The sequence below is a fragment of the Myxocyprinus asiaticus genome, chromosome 33 (genome assembly GCF_019703515.2).
Source record: "Myxocyprinus asiaticus isolate MX2 ecotype Aquarium Trade chromosome 33, UBuf_Myxa_2, whole genome shotgun sequence".
Classification (NCBI taxonomy): Eukaryota; Metazoa; Chordata; class Actinopteri; order Cypriniformes; family Catostomidae; genus Myxocyprinus; species Myxocyprinus asiaticus.
This window is the reverse complement of record NC_059376.1, coordinates 6,255,786-6,271,384: the sequence shown is the minus strand read 5'-3', so window position 1 is coordinate 6,271,384 and position 15,599 is coordinate 6,255,786. Positions and strand designations below refer to the sequence as shown.

At 36.7% G+C, this 15,599-nt stretch overlaps 1 protein-coding gene across 2 annotated transcripts in view; it reads left to right on the top strand.

Moving 5' to 3' along the window:
- LOC127424733 (probable G-protein coupled receptor 153) overlaps positions 1-15,599 on the top strand; it is an 86,157-nt gene that overhangs the window by 68,938 nt on the left and 1,620 nt on the right. The window contains exons 4-6 of one of the 2 annotated variants that reach the window (XM_051670158.1): positions 4,572-4,761; positions 10,356-10,385; positions 13,696-13,715. In XM_051670158.1, the coding sequence (XP_051526118.1) occupies positions 4,572-4,761; positions 10,356-10,385; positions 13,696-13,715 (240 nt within the window). Of the gene's footprint in view, positions 1-4,571; positions 4,762-10,355; positions 10,386-10,798; positions 10,984-13,695; positions 13,716-15,599 lie in introns of both variants that reach the window. The other variant, XM_051670157.1, reaches the window with a different exon arrangement.

The window sequence follows — 15,599 nt, the reverse complement described above, 5'->3', positions numbered from 1 at the left end:
AGCCAAAGACTCGCTGTCCTTCTTATAAGCTTTTTTTGGGGGGTATTCGAGCTCGGGTCAAGTCTCGAGCCTCGAGCCCTTCGCCCCGGACAGCAAGCCACACATGTTTACACTGTCCTAAGTACAGGATTACATTAACTGTGAACTACTGAAATGACTAATGTGTTAAAAATTGTAGGCCCATATATCACTGAAATAAATATATAATAATTTGTTCTGGGCTTAGTTCCAGTCTTAGTAGGCTACTGCTTTAAGCAACCATGCATTATAATGGATTTTTATAGGAGAAAAAAAGCTAAATATGAAAATATTGTATATCCTTGCAGTTTTGGCAGTAAATAGAGTTTATCGCACATAACAGCCTGTCTACACTGGATGCATCGACACAAATGTTCTAAACCCTTTAATTTGTGTAGTAACACCAGCGCGTGTAGCGCAAAATGGAACGGGAACGAGAATGTTTATTGTCGGCGTGATGGATGCGCCGCAACAGAATCGCCACAACTACTGTTGACAGCATCATTGATTATAATGGGGTTCTATTACTTTTGATGCAATGCAACGCAATGCGCTGCTCGCGTACGGTGTAGACAGGGTGTTAGAAAACCCCTCTTGTGTTTTCTGCTTCTGACGGAAAATGCGACAAAAAAGTGCACTGATTGTCATTGATCTTTCCCTCTGTAGCTTCTGTCAAGTGTTTCGTCAAGTGTGACTGACCTCTTGGCTCAATTCAGTGGATATATATTTCAAAGTTACGAGATTTATTATTGCAGGAAAGTGAGTAGAAAATATATTTTAATATTTTTAATATAATATTATTTGTTATTTGTGATGTATTATTTACTTACACCAGAAGCCCTATCGCGTGACATCATATCCTGGTTCGTGGCATTGTCCAAAAAAAATTCCCGTGCTTAAAGCCTAGTGTGACCACCACTTTAAAAGGGGTAAGGAAAACAGAGTTTGCGTTTACATGCTGTTTCGGATCGCTGCTTTCTGCAAAAAATTCGGAATAAGCCGTTTTCTGAAGTGCATGCAAACGGGGTCAGAAGTTTTGACAGAATGAAACATATAGAATGAATATATGAAATGAAAGATACAGAAGCATCAGCGAAGTCAAATTGCATCAACACCATAAACTCGCAAGAAACTATGCTTCTAACCATAAGTAGAGAGCTGTTGTTCCAACCACACAATTTGTGATGGTGTTTGCAAATGTTTGTTGGAACTATGGTTTCAGGAAACACCAAATCATTGAATTATTTTGGTAATGATAAAACGTGCAGCCACAGTTGGCTACAGACTGATTTCACAGTGAATTTTCTTCTGTTTGATTCTGTCTTTTGTCTATTTGACAAAATTCGAAGCACTGCCCTCAGTGGCCAAAATGGGATGCGTTTTTGAAAACAAGGGCACGACTGAGCTCCAGGTTCTGGGTGAACTGCCCACAGAGGGGCGCCAAAAGCAAGTTGTAAAGAGAGTTGTTTTTAGTTCTTAATGATGTAATACAGTGAGGAGGAATGCATATTTTGTTAACTCTACCCCCAAATCCAAACCCCAACCCTAAACCTAACATAGTGGAGTAAAAAATTATTCTTAGAGGGAAAATATAAGGCATGACAAGAATATGGATCTCCCACGCTGCTGACGCAACAAAATATTAATGCTTTCGTGCTCTCTGCTTCCAAAAATTGACCGGAAAAAACACATTGTGCTCGGCACAAACTATGTTTGTTCTTGTTACAAGTAAACTCTATTTAATGTAGTCTGGGATATTTTCTCTTTAACCTTGCTTAGTATTGTTCATGGTTTTGAGGATGAGGGTATACCACACAAGCTGTCCATGTTGTTGACATCTGCTTAATAATATTGGGTTATACTAGTGGATGTGATTGTATGTTGAGATTGTAACCCTGTGAAATGCTTTATCAGAGATATTACACAATATATTAGTCTGGGATTATGTATGTTTGCGTTTGTCTTTTGTTGTTGTGAGTATTTTAATACAACCTGACAGTGTAGTTCTTGGAATAGCAAAACATACATAAAGAGGATTGATATTGTTATTATTGTCTAGAGATGCACAGATATGTATCGAGCGGATACTTGGTGGTGATTACTCGTACTTGGTATCCATATCATCATTTCATATTTCTGAGTATGAGTGCATGATGCTTCTAAGACCACTTTGAAAACATGAGAAACATTTTGGTGTTTTAACCATTTAAATGTAGAATATCAGTTTTAATTTTATCCACCTTTATTGATATATATGTGGTTTCTTTCGTGTGGGGGTGAGATAATTCTAAATGATTTCCATCATTTTGACAGATAAAAAACAGTAAGAAACAAAACTATTTGAAACTAGCACACGAGTTTTCATTTCGCACAGTCATTGTCCTAAACGCAGTGACTCCAAAAATCATGTGTTATGTGTAAAGAAGACACTGGAAAAAGGGATAGGAGTTATTGTCTGTCACTTTTACTTAGCCCAACAATAACACAGGATAAAGCAATCAAAGGAACGTCAAACTCTGTCAGGCTCAACTCAACAAACCCAGAAAAAACAAACCAATACTAAAGCCAGTGCAAGGCCAAATTTTGACACCCTAGTATCCTAATGTTTAGGGGTAGTTGTAGGGATGGGCTTTAGGGGTAGGGACCAGTGAGGCTAGGGGTAGGTGTAGGGATGGGCTTTAGGGGTAAGGACCAATGATGTTAGGGTTAGGTGTAGGGTTGGGCTTCAGGGTTTAGGGTTAAGTCTTTCCACCTGAACAAATATACTGGTTGAAAATATATTGTAGACTATCACACAACGACATGGCTTGCACTTCATTTAAATATATTTGGCTTTTAATTTAAATGTAAATTTTATGGTTTTAAATGTAATAAGCCTGTATGTTCTAATTGTGAACCTATATAATTCAGTTACACATTATATACATTTTTTTTTTTTTAGCAGTCACCTAAAACTTCTGCAGCAGTGTTTCTTCATTTAATGTTCAAATTCTTCATTTTTCAAAATTATCTCTTGATCTTCAGCAGAGAAATAAATCATGCTAAATTTAATCGCTGAGAATCCCTGCTTCAGGCATTGGCCGTTCGTGGCCAACATCACTCATTCATGTACATGCACTTCAGGGTTAATGAACTCAGGATCAAACTCTGAGTTGACAGAGAACGTTTGTAGCGAGTGTCTTGATCGCCAAACCCGATCTAAACCGGTTTCGCTCTACCTGGTTTTATTAACCTGAAACTTACCCTGAAACTTTCAGTTTATTCAACTAGCTTCATGCAACAGGCCTCTGAATTGTCCTTTTAATGACTGAAAAAATAAATATTGACTATATTAAGATATCAGAATGGCATATTCTATTCATAAGACAAAACTCTGTATTCGGTATCGGACGATACCTAGAACTAGGTGCTTGGTACTTGTATCGATCTTCAAAAACTGGTATCAGTGCATCTCTCTATTATTGTAAGTATGTCATGCAGGTATTTACATGTTCATACAATTCTTAGTAATTCGTAAACAGTGTTATAATCTAATTTACTGTATTTACATTTGTTAATTGTCACTTTGGTGGAAGCGAGTGATTATTACATTTATTAGCCATTTTTAACAGTGTTGTGGAGTACTACTTTTAAATCTGTAAAGTACTTTTTCAGTCATGTGATTACATTTCAATGCTTTGATGTTCTGTTGAATTGCTAATGACACCAGGACTGCTAGTGACACAGAATCACTAAATTTTCAGTCACCCAAGTCGGCCAATCAAAATATTGTTTAAAAAATGGCACTTTAGTGAATTTGTTTTTGTGGATTAGCTACTAACCCACCAGTGTTGCAAGCTATGGTAGCATTCACTCAGCCTACACCTTACATTATCAAGGCTATTGTTTGCTTGCTAACGGTAACTAGTAACTCTCAGCCACAGGCATAGTATGCTATTTTATTTTGCTTAACTGGCTTTGTTGAGTTGTGTCTTGTTGAAATTTTATTTTTATTTATAGGTTAATTTAAGGTAGACATTTAATCACATTCATTGTACTGAGATCTGTTCCATTGTAATATTCATGCCTGCAATTAACAAAACGAAATGAGGTTCCTTCAGGAAACTACAGTGCAGCAGTTAACATGCATCCAAGCAGACATATGCTATAAAAATAAGCGAAATGTGCATCGCAGTAATTTACAAAAGCTACAACAGTAAATAACAAATTAGACTCAATAAGACAGTATTTACACAATAAGACAGTATTGCATGACAATGGATCTGATAATATGATAAAATATGATAAATGTACCAAGCCAACTGATAGTTGTAATGTGTCTCCCCTTTATATGTATTCTTTGAAGTATTTCACATAAATGGACGGCATGCTTTTTGTCATTTTATATGGGTAGGAAGCAGAAGCTCTCACAATATATATAAATAAAAAGTCTCTGAAAATCAATTCCAGAGTGCAATTATATCCTTTTACTACAAACAGTTTCTGATACTGCTCATAACCACATGGTGTTTACATATGTAAATTATGCCAGTGCCTCTTTGTGTCTCTTTTAGGTGGTGAGCTTTGCAAGCTTGAAATTTGACCGCTCCTACAGCTGGATGGTGCTGTGTGTACTGTGGTGCTCTATAGCTCAATCCATCCTCCTCCCTATGTTCCTGTGGGCTTGTGACCGATACAGGGCAGACGTCAAGATGGTCTGGGAGAAATGTGTGGCCATCATGTCCAACGATGACATGGACGAAGGTAAGGCCCCGGGAGCTCCTATTAGCATGTTCCAAGGAAAAAGCAGTGCTGTGTTCAAAATAATATAGTATTGTACTAACAGCTTACTACACCGATGTTTTTTTTTTTTTTTTTAAGTATACAAGGCAGAACACATTATGCAACAATAAGGGGGGTATTCACTAAGAATGAACTTCATCTGCTGATTGCATTGTGCATTTGCACACATTATATGTGTTGTTTTAATGCCTGATTCACCAAAGGAATTATGCAAATTGAGTAATTGCGCGAACATGCCCACATAATTAGTGTTTTATGCAATATCAATAATTTGTTCAATCCAGCTTTCAGTGGGCAGTCACAGCACAACGTTAATTGCGGCAGGCAAATAGCAATGACGTTTATGAATCTGCCACATTTTATATCTCATTTGCATAGACAGGACTAAGTAGTCATGTTAAAGGAGCGCTCAGTAATTTTTTTTTTTTTTGCGTCGTCGTGGACTACACTGACACCTAGGGGCCTGGATGCAGCATTGTTTAAATGCAATAGTTTTCAGTTACCAATGACATTGTAGAAATGTACTTATGACAGTCAGCCATGATTAATTTAATCTGTTAAAATGTCTAATAACAGGTTGGTCACTGAAATTAAGTGAGTAGTGTTCGGCTGGTCATGTGATCCTAACATGGCAGCTCCCTTGTGGGGACCTTCTCCATGTAGAATAAAATAGCTTTTATAATGTTACTCATACGACTGGATGTGTGTGTTCATGATTTTATACATATGTTTCAAAATTCAAATTAATTTCTTAGGAGTAAAACTTTTTAATGAGGAAGAAATGGCTGAGTGCACCTTTAACTTAGAAAATGCACCTGAGAATGTGAGCTCTGCTTCTATTGCACTTGTTTAATTGTGGCGAATATAGTAGATCATCCTGTCATCACAATCCAAAAATGGTAATGATGCTAAAGTCCTTTCAAGTAGCATGATAGTATGATAGTATGCTATTTCGAACACAGCCTTAGTTAGAGAACAGGTGGAGAAAGGAATAGGTAAAGAATCATGTAGAGAACTTTCTTCCCTCAATTTTTTTTTTTTTTAGTTTTTGTCGTTAAGGATTTTTACCAGTCAGCACTGCCAAAAGACTTTAGGTCAGCCAGTGATGATAACAGTCATTGGATTTATCATGTGACCTACATTTTCAAGTGTATGTTTGTTGTTTTCACAAATATCCCTCTTGAAATAGGTATTCATATGGATTAACTGTATGAGCAACCAAAAAAAACAAAGTGCTTGCTTGCTGTTTACTGTTAGTCTTAAAACCTGAACTGATTAGTAGTCTTGATCTTTTCAGCCTACATGATTATGGATTGCTGTTTATTTTCATCTACTAGGTTTCTTTTATAAAGTAACTCTATATACAGTATTTGCATTCACTTGTGGTGAAAACAAGCGTGTCAAGTGTTTTTAAAAGGCAAATGCATTGTATCATATTTCATTTGTTTGGTTACTGCATCATCCATGAGCTGTACTTGTAAATTCTATCACATATAGGAATCTGATTGCAAAAAACACTAAAATTACCATGGTAACCATAGTTTCTATCACAGTTTTTATCTACGTACTATCTCCAAAATGAAGTGGAGATTAGTTGTTCACTGTGCCGAGCAATGGTGAAACATGCCAAATTAAAATCGCTGTTTAAGTGTAGCCTTATGACAACAATTTATTATTATTATTATTATTATTATTATTTATTTTTTACAAATGCATAAATAGCACAATTATTAAGACAAAAATGAACACAGCAATGTTTTATGGAAAGGGCAAGAAGAGTGCACAGTGCTCACTTCTAGTTGACACACTTGAGGATGAGCTTGGCTTTAGTGACAGTAAAAATTACATAAATAATCAACAAATATTGAAGAAAGCATGATAGAGATTCACTCAATCTTAGTGTTTAGGAATTCCATGTGTATAAATACATCAATTAATAATAAAAATATTAATTCAATTCAATGAGAAATTGATTATTTGTAAGAATTTTTTATTTTTTATTTTTTTATTTTTTTGTGGCCATTTTCCATTGTGGTACAGAGTTGCCAAATGGCAACATTTCTAAATTTTTATTTACTTATTTTATTTTTTTGTTAGAGCAGTTTTTTTTTTTTTTTTGTCGTCTGAAAATCCCCCCCCAAATTAGATTGTTAAAAAAAAACGCATACCAAACAGGAATATAGAATTCAACTGATGTGCAGTTACATGTGTGCCTATCTCAGCTATTTTACAAAGCATTCGAATGTGACTCATCCAAACAGAATATAGTTTCTGAATTATCTTTTTTCCTACTATTAGTTTTATTGTTTTGAGTCTAGTTATTACCTCAGGTATTACATAATGTGAAACTGGCTTGATATATATATACAGTTGAATTCAGAAGTTTACATACACCTAAGCCAAATACATTTAAACTCAGTTTTTCACAATTCCTGACATTTAATTGTAGAAAACATTCCCTGTCTTAGGTCAGTTAGGATCACTACTTTATTTTAAGAATGTGAAATTTCAGAATAATAGTAGAGAGAATGATTTATTTCAGCTTTTATTTCTTTCATAACATTCCCAGTGGGTCAGAAGTTTACATACACTTTGAAAGTATTTGGTAGCATTGCCTTTAAATTGTGTCAGACATTTTGGTTAGCCTTCCACAAGCTTCTCACAATAAGTTGCTGGAATTTTGGCTCATTCCTCCAGACAGAACTGGTGTAACTGAGTCAGCTTTTTAGGCCTCCTTGCTCACACACGCATTTAAGTTCTGCCCACAAATTGTCTATTGGATTGAGGTCAGGGCTTTGTGATGTCCACTCCAATACCTTGACTTTGCTGTCCTTAAGCCATTTTGCCACAACTTTGGAGGTGTGCTTGGGGTCATTGTCCATTTGGAAGGCCCATTTGCGACCGAGGTTTAACTTACTGGCTGACATTTTGAGATGTTGCTTCAATATATCCACATAATTTTCCTTCCTCATGATGCCATCTATTTTGTGACGTGCACCAGTCCCTTATTCAGCAAAGCACCCCCATAACATAACATGGATGGTGTTCTTCGGCTTTCAAGCCTCACCCTTTTTCCTCCAAACATAACAATGGTCATTATGGCCAAACAGTTAAATTTTTGTTTCATCAGACCAGAGGACATTTCTCCAAAAAGGAAGATCTTTGTCTCCATGTGCACATGCAAACTGTAGTCTGGCTTTTTTATGGCAGTTTTAGAGAAGTGGATTCTTCTTTGCTGAGCAGCCTTTCAGGTTATGTCGATATAGGACTCGTTTTACTGTGGATATAGATACTTGTCTACCTGTTTCCTCCAGCATCTTCACAAGGTCATTTGCTGTTGTTCTGGGATTGATTTGCACTTTTCACACCAAACTATGGTCATCTCTAGGAGACAGAATGCGAATCCTTTCTGAGCGGTATGATGGCTGCATGGTCCCATGGTGTTTATACTTGCGTACTATTGTTTGCACAGATGAACGTGGTACATTCAGGTGTTTGGAAATTGTTCCCAAGAATGAACCAGACATGTGGAGGTCCACAAATTTTTTTCCGAGGTCTCTATTTCTTTTGATTTTCCCATGACGTCAAGTAAAGAGGCACTGAGTTTGAAGGTAGGCTTTAAAATACATCCACAGGTACACCTCCAATTGATGCCAATTAGCCTATCAGAAGCTAAATGCCTAAAGGCTTGACATAATTTTCCAAGCTGCTTAAAGGCACAGTTAACTTAGTGTATGTAAACTTCTGACCCACTGGAATTGTGATATAGTCAATTAAATACTTATATATACACTTCTTTTTTTGGCCCCCGAATGGTGTAGTTACAACATCTATCAGCAAGGGATAACTGGGTCATACTAACCGACCAAACTCTGAAGCCTTGTTTACTGCCATAAAATTATATTAGGGTACAACGGGAATGAAGGGAGATGACATTTGCCCCCATTTTCATTAGTTACAGTATATGTTGTAAATGCAATTGAAATTAACAGGAAATGTGTCAGGTATTGCAGAGAATGACAGAGGTTCAGTTACCAAATTTATTAATACAAACAAAATGGTAAAATCAAACCAAAACTCCCACAAGGGGAAAAATAAACATAAACTACCCCCTAGGGGAAAAATGTATCCAGGCTGGGCAGAGGGTAACAGGAAATAACAGGACCGACCGGACTGGAAACGGGAACAGAGAATAACAAGAACACGAACCAACACACCGACCAACAGACCAACTGGACACATAAGCACACAAGATGAACTGGCACTGGACAGCACATATGAGGAGACTAAAATAGGGAGAGAAATCAACAGGTTAACGAGACAGGGCAGGTGAGACTAATAAACTAAAGGACACGTGGCGATACAGAAAGAAAACAAAGCCACGTGCTCTCACAAGACAACAAAGCACCCGAATGGCATGAGTGCACATTGCCAAGACATTAAGAGATATATACGCTCATGCCAACCGACAGAACAGACGAGAGAATGCACAGCAACGCCAAACAAAGCGATACCACGCATTCCCACACTAAACAAAACCTGAGCGTACATCGCGACGCAAACGCCACTCGATGCACGCAACAGGCGACAAAATGAGACAGCTGTGTGAGAGTTCAACCAAGAGACCAATCCTCAGCACAACGTGAAGACAGCTTGCGACCCAGGCGCGCGAAAGCTAACGCAACGTGCGTCTGCGAGAGACAGACATAGATTATTGACATAGAACACGAGTGTCCGGATCCAGAAAAACCAAAACCAAACCAAACCAGACAGAAGGGTCAGCATCCAGACACCATGCTCCAGACATGAAACAAGACCGACAGAAGAGCGTACGGCGGGAAATCACAACCGGACCCTTGCGCTCACACAAAGACATCACACAGAACACAAGACAGACATGGGATGATGATGCCACAGTCCTGTCAGACAAAACCCCAGACTGACAGAGTCACAGGACAGTGACAGAAATGATGCACCCTTTTTGTTTTAATTTGTTACTCAAAAAGCATCTTGCGGTCTCGGTACGTTGACAAATTTTGCACTGTATCTACACTATATCACTATTCCCCAAGTGTGTGTTTTTTTTAATGAATTTTAATCAAAATAATCATTTGTTATTATTTATTTTCACTTGAATTATGTTGATCCATTAATATTCAATAAAAAGAAATGTATCTTTTCAATTTTGATAGCATTTTCCTTAAGGGGTGCTTTTAGACTACTATATTATAAACTATGTTATTTTGGTTGCAACTATGGTTACCATGGTTGCTATGGTTACCAAGCAAGTGATTTTCTAGATTCTCATCAAAATAACTAGTGATCACATGATAATGATTAATGTGCTTCACCACAATCTATTTAGCAAACTAACGCTGTAAAATTTAATTGAGGTGTAGCATGTGTGACTGTGCTACTGTACTAGCTCGATTGTTTTACCCTTCCTGCTACAGTAGTCTCATTTCTTTCCCCTTTCTAAGTTAGTGACCATATGGAACATGTACAAGAGATGGATTTTGTGATCTTAATTTTACAAGTGCTCTGCTTCTTTCCAGACAGTTTGCCTTGTGTAACACAACTCAGTTGTATGTATGAGGGTTGTTTCTTGTTATTGTGTCCCACTCAAATGCATGCTACGCTGCCTGTGCTAACAGCTAATCATTTGTCATCCTGCTGTGTGCCCCCATTTTGCCTTAAGATCAGCATTTCACACTGCCCTACAACTGTTTTTAAATTCAAACAAAACTAAGAAGAAGAAATTTTTTGTAAAATGATTAATCCTCGGAGAATCCTACTTCAGCTAGCTGCTTATTGCATCCAGACAAATTTATTTACTTAACAAACTCTTAATTTTAATGCGAATCCCGAAAAACAAAATGAGGGATTTTTCCCCCTACCTATTCGTTTGTCTGTCTGTCTGTCTGCCTGTCTGTCTGTCTGTGTATTTTGAGCACGTTTACTATTAATCCTGATATATATATGCTTTCTGCATTTGCAGAAAACAGCCAGGATGGAGGCATTCATCCGGACTTAATATATGACAGACCGTTTGACTATAGCTCCGGTGCTGATATCATGACGGTAGACCGTATTGCCAAGTACGAATTCTCAACCTTAGAAAGGGGGGGCCCCCAGGGTTATCCATTGAGGGAGCTTCAGGAAGATAAAATGCACTATTTGCAGGTATCTTTCCATTAATTTTGTTTTCAATTTGATCTTTGCTTTTTAACTAAAATGTGCATGTTGCAATGGCCCTCCACCTCAATATTTATAAAAACCCTACAGACACTATATTATTGTTTTCTCTCCTACTGGAATCATTTTACAATGGAGAAATATTGAGTGACAAATGTTTGGAAAATAAGTCCTAACAAAAACTTTTGTTTCGTCACATCAAGTGGGATCTATTTCTGTAGGCTTATTGTTACAGGGTTAAATTAATGACTGGTGCCTTAAAGGGTTAGTTCACCCAAAAAGGAAAATGCTCATTTACTCACCCTAATGCCTTCCCAGATGTGTATGACTTTCTTTCTTCTGCAGAACACATTTGAAGAAAAATAGAAAAATATCTTAGCTCAGTAGGTCCTTAAAATTCAAGTGGATGGTGATCGGACCTTTGAAGCTCCAAAAATCACAGGGAGTCAGCATAACCATCATCCATACGATTCCAGCAGATAAATTAATGTCTTTTAAGGCAATACAATCGCTTTTGGTGTGGAAAAAGATCAGTATTTAAGTACTTTATAACTATAAAGCATCACTTCCGGTCAGCAGCAGTATGCGCGTGTGATGCACCCAGAAGAGCAGCGCTACAACTGAATAGGAGGAATGCTGTACAGAAGCTTCGTTGGTTTTGGATTAGATCTGTATTTGTATCCGTTTGTTTACTCCCAATGGTACATTTGTGTGCTTATCCTGGATGTCAAAAACATGCCAACATGAATTCACGAGAGACCACGTAAACTCTTGTAAATGCGTATACTGCTGCTGACTGGAAGCGATGGTTTATAGTTAAAAAATACTTAAATATTTATATTTTTCGCACCAAAAGCAATTGTATCGCTTTAGAAGACATTAATTTAACCACTGTAGTCATATAGATGACGTTTATGCCGACTGTCTGTGATTTTTGGAGCTCCAAAGGTCTGATGACCATCCACTTGCATTTTAAGGACCTACTGAGCTGAGATATTTTCCATCAAATGTGTTCTGCTGAAGAAAGTCATACACATCTGGGATGGCATGAGGGTGAGTAAATGCTGAGAGAATTTTCATTTTTGGGTGAACTATCCCTTTAACAGTTTTTATCTGGAGTTAAAAGCTTGAAGTCATTGCAAAGACAATGAGGGAAACACAATTCAAATACCAGTCTGAATTCATAAACAGTTGCATAAAAACATTTTTTCTTTTTTTTTTTTTTATGCTTAGGATATACAGTAGATGCATTGATTTCTATTAGGTAGACATTGGCTCTTTTCCAAAACCTTGTGAGATGTCTTGCTGTTTACTGCATAGATAGCATCCCATTTTGGCACAGAGTCAAAAATAAAAATCAACCCAATGATTTGAACCGCTTCCACAATGCAAAAGCAGGTATAAAGGATTATGTATACTATATGAAGAATTCATATTTAACCCAAAAATCAAGTCAGTTTTAGTGCTGTGTAATGCTTTTCTTTTTTACATTCAATTTCTTTCTTCACATACAGTCCATAAATGCTCACATGCAGCCTCCACATGTAACCTTCAGTGGTCTGGATTATTAACTTTACATAACATTCATTTCTCCTTGTATCATAACTAGGCAACTATCAAAAATATGACAGACTGAAATGAAAATCTGGCACTGTACTTGGGGGTTAAATGTGGAGAATGTGTCATAAATGTGAATGCCAAACACTTCCCAAAGCTCTTCTAGAGACACACAGCAGTGCTTTTATTCCATTGCTGAATTTACTGCTAAGTACATTGCACGAAGCAACTTTTGAAGTTTACTTCAAAGTATATTGCAAAACTACTATTGTGTTTGAAAAGATGTTGTGGCAGACATTTTGCAAATAAGAAACAAGCAAAAAAACATTGATGCTTTTTGATAAAGAACTCAATATCCATATGCCAGCATTAAAGAGGTCATATATTATTATTATTTTAAGCTACCCCTGGTTTCAATTTATTATGATTTTTTTTGCACCCCAAACAGTCATAAATGTTTCATGATTTTTCACCCACTCTCTGATCTTAGAATACAGGCTGTTTTCTTTTCTTCTCCTGTCCCACAATGAAGAAATGCCCTTTTGGCATGTAAAATAAGCAAAGGCTATTTTCTCAGCAAAGACATGGGCTGTTGGTTTGCTGTGGGGTCCAATTTAGTTTTTAACCCCCATCCTCAAATAATAGCCTCTTTCCAAAGCCTGCATGGCACTGTGACAGATTCATAAAACAATCCATACTGAAATGCCACACAAACTGTTTAGATCAGACTAAAATGATTAAAAATAAACTTTTTCTAATGCTGGAATTAGAATTAGCGGCAGGTGCTACAAACAGCCGTGAACAGCACAAAGTCTGACTGTGACACATTTTACTTTTTTCGTAAGTTCTTCTGTTGTTTGGGAAATAATATCTATCCTACTTTCTTTTTGCTAGGAAGATGAATGTCATTGCTTTAATAATGCTTTGCTTCCCTCTGCTGGCCAGTGTTCATTCATTCGCCTCTCAATCAGACCTCAATTCCACATAAACTCATGTGCATAAGGGCTTCTCTGTAAGCTGCTGTATCATTCCTGCTTTAACCAATACAGTTGCTTTCATGCTAGGCTTGTGCTGTATGCTTTGGATAGTTGACTTAGATTGCTTTTAAATACTAAAAACTAATTTTATGTCTTTTCTGTGTAGTTCTCAGAGCAATGTGGAATGTGAGTATATTTTTGTAGAGCGAGTGATAAGCTAAAATTAATTCTAACTTTCCATTTTGCACACAAAAAAGTCTGAAATTGGATTGAAAATGTACCTATGAATAAAAGTACTTTACTTTTAGTATTAGTTTTAATATTCATTTTAAAATGAATTGATATTAGTAGTTATTATCCAAAAATGAAAATTCTATTTTTTCATCACCATCATGTCGTTTCAAATCTGTATGCTGTTATTGTTTTCTGTAGAACATTAACAGAGACATTTTTGAAGAAGCTGTAAGCATGCAGCTCATACCATATGACAACAATCATAGTGACCAAATCTGTCAAGATCCAAAAAGAACTTGTAAAATCAAACAAACTTAAAAGCACCAAGAAAGTAGTCCATATGACACGCAGCTATATTCTAAGTCTTATTATGCCAAAACCATAGCTTTGTGTGAGGAAAAGACCCATATTTAATTTGTTATTTAAGAGATAATGTACAGTCAGCCTGTCTGATATCACTTAATCCTCGGATGCGTGGTTGTTATACAGACATATCAGACCTAGATGACTTGGATGACCAATTATAATGGAGTGTTCTAGAGAGCCATGTTATAACAAAGTCCCTTTCAAGGCAAGTCAGTCCACTCTGCAGCCATCTTGGAAAATGTTCCTTGGCAGATATTTTCCAAGTATACAAGTACAGCTCATATTTTCTTGAATGGAGAAAGACTGAAATCTACAAAACGGATGGTCAAGTTTATGATTGAAAATATATTTCAAATTAGCAGTAAAATCAGACAACAATGGTATTATAATTTGTGCTTATTTAGCTCAGATCACACTAAAAATGCTAATATTCAGGCTAGTCCAGCTAATGCGCATGTCTGTTGTCAAGTTGACTGACAGGTGATGTCTGTATCTAAAAGGTGTTTGGCTCTTTTACCTGTAAGATGGGACCCGCCATATTGGATGTTTCAATTTCTCCCATTCATTATAATACAAGTGGTCTGTCTTGGGTTAAACAGTCTCTGGTAATATTCACTAATAATTATCAACTCCGCTGAAGTTTGTGTCTAGCTAGCTCACAATAAATCATTGCACATCATTGACACTGGCAGCAAAATGCAATGGTTTGATTCTGGACGTGGGCAAATTTTGGCCTGTTCTTCACACAAAACTATTGTGTGGCTTCATAAGACTTCAGAAATAGTGGAAGAGTCAACTACTTTTATGGAGTTTTTTCCTTTTTGTAGCTTCATGGTCATCATGAGTAATTGATGACTGAATTTTCATTTTTGGGTGAACTATTTTGTGAAAGTCCGCTTGTTGACATCATTAAAAAGTTCCATTGATTTTAATATGGCAACAGATTAGGTAGACCGAGTACAGTCGTAACACTGTAAATATTTATCTTCTTATTCAAGTTTGAACTGCCATTTTCAGTGTGCACATTCACATTAGCATCCTCTCTCTGTTGGAAATCTGAAGGACATAGTCCACATTGATGCAAAATTATTAAAGAAAATCTGTTTCGGGGGGCAGAGGGTAAATTTAAAATGTTCTTACTCCTCTTTCATTGTGATTAAATCTTTATCCCTGTCTGATTATAAAAGTAAACTTTACTTGTTGTAATTATTGATTTGTCTACTTAAAATTAATGTATTTTGGGGACATGCCAGGATCCTGAGGGTTATAACACTGTTACAACCCACAGCATTAGAAACATGGTAGCAAAAGCTACTTCTAGAGTTTTGTTAGCTTTATTAGCTTTTATTATTAGCTTTCATTTAAGCTAAGAAAGCTTAGATATGTAAGCAAGACAGACAGACAGACAGACAGACAGACGAATTTTACAGTGGGATATATACTGCAGATACATGGCATGTTTTTTTCTGG